Below are 7,619 nucleotides of genomic sequence, written 5' to 3' on the forward strand. Positions count from 1 at the left end.
TCTTCACTTTAGTGCAGTTTTTGGCCGCTCTGCTCGTGATCTGCTACTTTGAGTGCTCGGACATAGATTTAAACCCCGACTTCTCCTTTTTGCAGTTGGAAAGTGAAGGCGAACACCTCAGCCTTATTTTCACGGTGTTGGGTAAAAGTTAAGTGCTGTCAGGTCGACCAATCACAGAGCAGCATTGAGGTGACGCGCTCAAACTGAACAAACAAACACGGCGGCGCTGGCAGATGAACTCAGGCCGATTTTAGCATCAACACGAACGATTAAGTTTGTGAAGAACATGCAGAAGGTCAGAGCTTTGTGCTTTTGTGGACACGAAAGATTGTGACACTTGGACCAATCAGATTCAAGTAATCGTCATGTCGTTCAGTGTTTTCTGATCTCTTTCAGCGTCAGGAGTGAGTCCGGTTTGTTTCACACTATATATATATATATATATATATATATATATATATATATATATATATATATATATATATATATTTTTTTTTTTTTTTTTTTCAGATGCACCGGAGTGATTTATTTGAAATTCGTTTGGACATTTTTGAACAATTTTGATGTAAATTTTGAAGCCAGTGTAAGTTCTTGTGTCCTCCACCAGGGGTATGTCTCAGGCGCACTTCAGCAGAACAAACTCCACACTAACTCCCCACCAGGAGGCGCACTACTGCAGAAAGAGTTTTGGGTAAACAACAGGCTTTTTTCACAAGACCAGAGAAAAAGACACAAAAAACAGCGAGATTTATTTTTAAATATTTAAGTAGATTTTTCTTTAACATTACATAACTGATAACCTTTTGAAACATGGAGCTAGTTCATGTTTTCTTAAAAGGTTTGTCAGTGGTGAGTGAAAATGAGACACTTTTCCTCTGAGATGTAGTGATGTGTCTGAAAATGTAACATTTACTGAGATGAATGAAGTTAAAGTGCTAAATGTTCAGATCTGTTTCACCTTCTGTCAGTGTTGATTGTGCAAAATCATGAACGTGATCAGTGTCTTCACAGAGATGATTATCATTTATCAATATTATTAATGTAGACCTAAAGACAAACTGAGCACATTTGTTATTTCAGAAGAGCAGATCAAACTGTAGCCCCTCATATGACTCGTGTGACTGAAGTGCAACAGAGACGTCTGCTCCTGCTCCTCTGCGTGGCGTCTGCTCCTCTGCGCGGCGTCTCCTCCTGCTCCTCTGCGCGGCGTCTGCTCCTGCTGTTCTGCGTGACGTCTGCTCTTGCTCCTCTGCGCGCCGTCTGCTCCTCTGCGTGGCATCTGCTCCTCTGCGCGGTGTCTGCTCCTGCTGTTCTGCGCGGCGTCTGCTCCTGCTCCTCTGCGCGGCGTCTGCTCCTGCTCCTCTGCGCGGCGTCTGCTCCTCTGTGCGGCTTCTGCTCCTGCTCTGCTGCGTCTGCTCCTCTGCGCGTCGTCTGCTCCTGCTCCTCTGCGCGGCGTCTGCTCCTGCTTCTCTGCACAGCGTCTGCTCCTCTGCCCGGCGTCTGCTCCTCTGCGCGGCGTCTGCTCCTCTGCGCGACATCTGCTCCTCTGCGCGGAGACAGCTCTCTCACTGTTGTGTCGGCCTACGGGCCAAACAGCAGTGCAGAGTACCCGGCCTTCTTGGAGTCCCTGGGAGGGGTACTAGACAGTGCACCAACCGGGGACTCCGTTGTTCTCCTGGGGGACTTCAACGCCCATGTGGGTAACGACAGTGACACTTGGAGGGGCGTGATTGGGAGGAATGGCCTCCTCGATCTGAACCCGAGCGGTGTTTTGTTATTGGACTTCTGTGCTAGTCACAGCTTGTCCATAACAAACACCATGTTCGAGCACAAGGGTGTCCATCAGTGCACGTGGCACCAGGACACTCTAGGTCGGAGGTCGATGATCGACTTTGTTGTCGTGTCATCTGACCTCCGACCGCGTGTCTTGGACACTCGGGTGAAGAGAGGGGCTGAGCTGTCAACTGATCACCACCTGGTGGTGAGTTGAGAAGCCAGACAGACCTGGCAGGCCCAAGCGCATTGTGAGGGTCTGCTGGAAACGTCTGGCGGAGCCCTCTGTCAGGGGGGTCTTCAACTCCCACCTCCGGGAGAGCTTCTCCCTGATCCCGGGGGAGGATGAAGACATGGACTCTGAGTGGGCCATGTTCTCCACCTCTATTGTTGATGCGGCTGCTCGTAGTTGCGGTCGTAACGTCTGCGGTGCTTGTCGCGGCGGCAATCCCCGAACCCGGTGGAGGACACTGGAATTAAGGGATGCCGTCAAGCTGAAGAAGGAGTCCTATCTATTGTTGGCTCATGGGACTCCTAAGGCAGCTGATGAGTACCGGCGGGCCAAGCGTGCTGTGGCTCGGGCAGTCACAGAGGCAAAAACTCGGGGTTGGGAGGAGTTCGGGGAGGCCATGGAGGAGGACTACTGGACGACCTCAAAGAGATTCTGGCAAACCATCCGACACCTCAGGAGGGGGAAGCAGTGCTTCACCAACACTGTTTACAGTGCGGGTGCAGAGCTGCTGACCTCGACTGGGGATGTTGTCGGGCGGTGGAAGGAATACTTTGAGGATCTCCTCAATCCCACTGTCACGTCTTCCGAGGAGGAAGCAGAAACTGGGGACCCAGAGGCGGACTCGTCCATCACCCTGGCTGAAGTCACTGAGGTGGTTGGCAAGCTCCTCGGTGGCAAGGCTCCAGGGGTGGACGAGATCTGTCCTGAGTACCTCAAGTCTCTGGATGTTGTGGGGCTGTCTTGGCTGACATGTCTCTGCAACATCGCGTGGCGGTCGGGGACAGTACCTGTGGAATGGCAGACCGGGGTGGTGGTCCCTCTGTATAAGAAGGGGGACCGGAGGGTGTGTTCCATTTACAGGGGAATCACACTCCTCAGTCTTCCCGGTAAGGTCTATTCCAGGGTACTGGAGAGCTGGTTATGCCCAACCAGTCCACATGTGTTTTGTGGATCTGGAGAAGGAATTCGACCGTGTCCCTCGTGGTGTCCTTTGGGGGTGCTCTGGGAGTATGGGGTCCGGGGCTCTTTGCTAAGGGCTGTCCGGTCCCTGTATGACCAGAGCAGGAGCTGTGTTCATTGCCGGCAGTAAGTCAGACCTGTTCCCGGTGCATGTTGGACTCAGCCAGGGCTGCCCTTTGTCACCGGTTCTGTTCATTTTATTTATAGACAGAATTTCTAGGCGCAGCCAGAGGGTGGAGGGGGTCTGGTTCAGGGGCCGGATTTCATCTCTGCTGTTTGCAGATGATGTTGTCCTGATGGCTTCTTCGAGCCAGGACCTGCAGCACTGGGGCGGTTTGCAGCCGAGTGTGAAGCGGCTGGGATGAGAATCAGCTCCTCCAAATCCGAGGCCATGGTTCTCGACCGGAAAAAGGTGGTTTGCTCTCTCCGGGTGGGTGGTGAGTCTCTGCCCCAAGTGGAGGAGTTCAAGTATCTCGGGGTCTTGTTCACGAGTGAGGGAAGGATGGAGCGTGAGATTGACAGGCGGATTGGTGCAGCGTCTGCAGTGATGCGGTCGCTGTATCGGTCCGTTGTGGTGAAGAAGGAGCTGAGTCCAAAGGCAAAGCTCTCGATTTACCCATCAATCTACATTCCTGCCCTCACCTATGGTCATGAGCTCTGGGTAATGACCGAAAGGACAAGGTCGCGGATACAAGCGGCAGAAATGGGTTTCCTCCATAGGGTGACTGGGCGCACCCTTAAGGATAGAGTGAGGAGCTCGGTCACACGGGAGGAGCTCGGAGTAGAGCCGCTGCTCCTACACGTTGAGAGGAACCAGTTGAGGTGGCTCGGGCATCTGCTTAGGATGCCTCCTGGACGCCTCCCTAGGGAGGTGTTCTGGGCATGTCCCACCGGGAGGAGGCCCCGGGAAAGACCCAGGACATGCTGGAGGGACTATGTCTCTCTGGCCTGGGAACGCCTTGGGGTCCCACCGGAGGAGCTGGAGGACGTGTCCGGGGTGAGGGAAGTCTGGGAGTCCCTGCTTAGACTGCTGCCCCCGTGACCCGGCCCCGGATAAGCGGAAGAAAATGGAGGGATGGATGGATTGAAGTAACCCAGGTGTAAAATACACCAACCTGTGGTCAAATATATAAATTCCCATCTACACGTGTCAGTGAAAGCACCACATGATTTCACTCATGTGACCAACTCGAGCCCTGGTGCACACATGTCAGATGAGCTCCTTCTGCTTTTTGTGTAACTGTCTCTTTAAACATGTGACTTTTCACGTGACACGGCAGGACGCCCTTTGGATTACAGCATTAACCTGTTTATATCTTTTATGGATTTAAAGGAGAGATAAAGGAGAGAGGGAGAGATAATATGAGGTAGAGAGTGGATGAGAGAGAAAGACGAAGGAGAAATGCAGAGAAAGAGAGACAGACGGAGGGGAAAAACAGAAGGAAAGAAGAGAAAGACAGAGAAGAGAAGAAGAGAGAGACAGATAGAGTGAGAGGAGAGAGAGAGACAGGGAGGAAAAGCAAGAAAAAAGAGAGAGAGAAGAATTAGACAAATTTCATCAGAAACAGCACATTGGTATTGGAACAATGTACAATATATTACTGGAGTAGAAGTAAAAGTATTGGGTCATTACAAGTCAGGACTCGTTTGGAGCTGGATTAAGTCCTGGTTTAGTCCTGGTTTAGTCCTGGTTCAGTCCTGGTTTAGTCCTGGTTTAGTCCTTGTACTCTGTACCATATATTACTCAAGTAGAAGTAAAAGTACGGGGCCTTAAAAGTGTCAGAAAAGTCCAGTTTTATTCCAAAGTGAGTCCAGTAAATGTACTTGAGTAAATGTAACTGAGTACTACCCACCTCTGCTGCCCATAGATACTTATTGTACATAATGGAGTTTACTGTACAAGTATTTATGATGTTCAAAGTATATTGTGATATTTTTCACATGTATTTTAGTTCCACTTGTGTATCTAACTGGCCTATTTAAATCCTTATTTATCTGGAACAGTTTGGACTTTTTGTCTGTCCTTTGCTGTTACAACACTGCAATTTCCCCACTGAGGACAAACAAAGGTTTTCTTATTTGATTGATTTTATTGATTTTCTTGTACAGATTGATTTGTGAATGTGTTTGTGATTGAAAAGTCCCATGATATAACAGAATGACTTTGACATTTACAGCAGAGACTTACATACACTTACATTACATGAGGAACAACATTGGAATTGAAAGTGTAAATCAAGTTCAAAGTTCAAAACAGATGTAAATGTAGATGTCAAATATGTAGAGTCTGAGTTTAGTTTTGCAGTAACAGTATGAACACTATTAGTCTGCAGAATTCAAAGGAAACAGTGAAGAGATGCTGTGTTCCATCTGCAGTCCCTGAGACATACAAAAACACACACTACACAAACAGTACAGTTATGTCATGATAAAAACACTAGAATGACACTAATCAACTCAATATTGTGGAAAATGGCCTGTTTTATTAGATCAGGATTTTGTCATGATTTGAACTCTCCCCATGTCATATTTGATCAAGTTTAGAAAAGTTTGACAAAATAACTCACATTTCAACACAAAAATAGTCAATAGTCAAATTAGTCAAATATAAAAGGCACAAATTTGATCAAACTGTGGAGAACAAAGCTGCTATTTCAGTTTAGGGAAATGTGCAGTGGCTCCAGGACCAATCCAGACCCCAGTGTAGAGAGGCCGAGTGAACCTGGTCTGGACTCTGTGGAGGAGGCTCATGGTACTTTCAGAGACGCTGTAAAACGCCAAAACCCCTGCACTGTGGTCCAGGTAAACCCCGATTCTGGACCCGACCGGACCTGAGACCTGGGACACGACTTTGTTAAACCGAAATGAACAACTGGTTTTGTTACACAGTAAGGCCCAGGATTTCTCACTGTGTCCAAATCCACATTCATCAGACTTTCCTTTTCTCTGAATCTCTCTGTATGAAACTGCTATATAAACACCCTCCCCACTCCACTCCACCTCCCAGTAACAGCGGCCCGTCAGACTCTCTCTGCTCAGGAGCTGACACCTGTCACTAAATCTGTCTGGATGATCTGGATAAGTCTGGTGGTCTCTCAAACGTGTTACTCTTCTGTTTCCATCAGACAGAGACAGTCTGGTGTGAGCTGTGTTTGTGTCCAGAGTGATTTCTGTAGAATAATATAAGAAGTCCTCTCTGGAGCTGAGTTCAGCTGGTGGCAGTAAAACCTGGACTGGACTCAGAGTGAGCTGGAGTGTGTCCCTGAGCTTGGACACAGCTCTGGTCACTTCCTCAAAGTATCCCCGGTCCCCTGTGTGAATGGTGGCTGGCTCTGTGCTCTGTGTGTGTGGGGACAGTGAAGCGTAGCGCTGTATAAACTGGTTATGATCCTGGGTGAGCTCCAGTGTGTCCAGCTCAGAGAGGCTCCTCTTCAGCTCCCTCACGTCCTGCTGCAGTTGGTCCTGGAGCTCTTGGACTGGGCTCAGTTGGGTGTCCTCCTGGGAGCGGATCTGCTGCTCCACTTCAGAGCGTCTTTTGTCCAGGAGAAGGGCCATGTCTCTGAAGCTGTCGTTGCTGCGCTGCACTGCTGTCTGGGCAGAGCTCCTGATGTCCTGGGCCTCCTGTTGGAGCCTCTTCAGGTCTGTTTCTTTGTGCTGGAGGCTCTGGAGCAGCAGGGCCCTCCTGGCCGGCAGCTCTGCCTGCCTCTGAGCCCTCTCTGAGGCAGAGGTCACTATGTCATGACCCTTATGTTGGTCCACACACAGGGAGCAGAGCAGCTGCTGGTCACTGCAGCAGAATAGATCCATCACTTTGTCGTGTTGAGAGCAGATGTTTTCCTGAAGCCTGTGAGACGGCGCCACCAGCTGGTGTTCTTTAAACTCTCCAGCTTCATAATGAGGCTGTAGGTGGCGCTCACAGTAAGAGGCCATACACTGCAGACAGGACTGGACAGCTCTCAGCTTCCTCCCAGTGCACACATCACAGGACACATCCTCAGGTCCGGCATAGCAGAGGGCAGCAGGGGGCGCTGTCTTCATCTGCTCTAGTACAGCTGCTATGATGATGTTTTTCACCAGGGCAGGCCTGGGGCTGAAGCTGAGGCGACATTCAGGACAGCTGTAGAGCTGCTTCTCGTCCTCTTGGTCCCAGTGCTGTTGGACACAGTTCCTGCAGTAGCTGTGTCCACAGGGAATAGTCACAGGATCCTTCAGTAGATCCAAACACACGGAGCAGGAAAAGGCTTCTTGGTCGAGTGCTTTCTGCGCCATCTCTCCTGGATCAGAAACAGTTTGACTTGGACAGAAACAAAACGTAAGAGTGAGAGCTGCACCCACAGCTCTGTGTGGAGGAAGCAGGAAGCCACGCCTCTTAAAGGCACACACACATGTTTTATCAGAGTTCAAAAGAGACTGTGTGAGCAGTTTACAGTCACACACACAGGGTCATTGGGCACAAGTCAAACTATACAAAAGAGAATCAAAGAGGAACAAAGTGTAAAGGATCAGTGTAGTGCCACAGTGCTTTGGTGTGAGGAGGCAGGCTTTATAAACTTATCAACAAACACCACCTTCATCAGGCTCTTTCTAGAAGGAAATGTGGCTTTATTTACATCTGACGGGCCGCTGTTACTGGGAGGTGGAGTGGAGCGGGGTG

The 7,619-nt window shown here is 49.6% G+C and overlaps 1 protein-coding gene across 1 annotated transcript; it reads right to left on the reverse strand.

Moving 5' to 3' along the window:
- Nucleotides 1-4,922: 4,922 nt before the first annotated feature.
- Nucleotides 4,923-7,295, reverse strand: LOC117389872 (tripartite motif-containing protein 16-like). Its single transcript, XM_033987601.2, has one exon. The coding sequence runs from the start codon at nucleotides 7,232-7,234 to the stop codon at nucleotides 5,615-5,617; it is 1,620 nt and encodes a 539-aa protein (XP_033843492.1). The 5' UTR covers nucleotides 7,235-7,295; the 3' UTR covers nucleotides 4,923-5,614.
- Between the last annotated feature and the right edge of the window lie 324 nt (nucleotides 7,296-7,619).

The sequence above is a fragment of the Periophthalmus magnuspinnatus genome, chromosome 21 (assembly GCF_009829125.3).
Source record: "Periophthalmus magnuspinnatus isolate fPerMag1 chromosome 21, fPerMag1.2.pri, whole genome shotgun sequence".
Classification (NCBI taxonomy): Eukaryota; Metazoa; Chordata; class Actinopteri; order Gobiiformes; family Gobiidae; genus Periophthalmus; species Periophthalmus magnuspinnatus.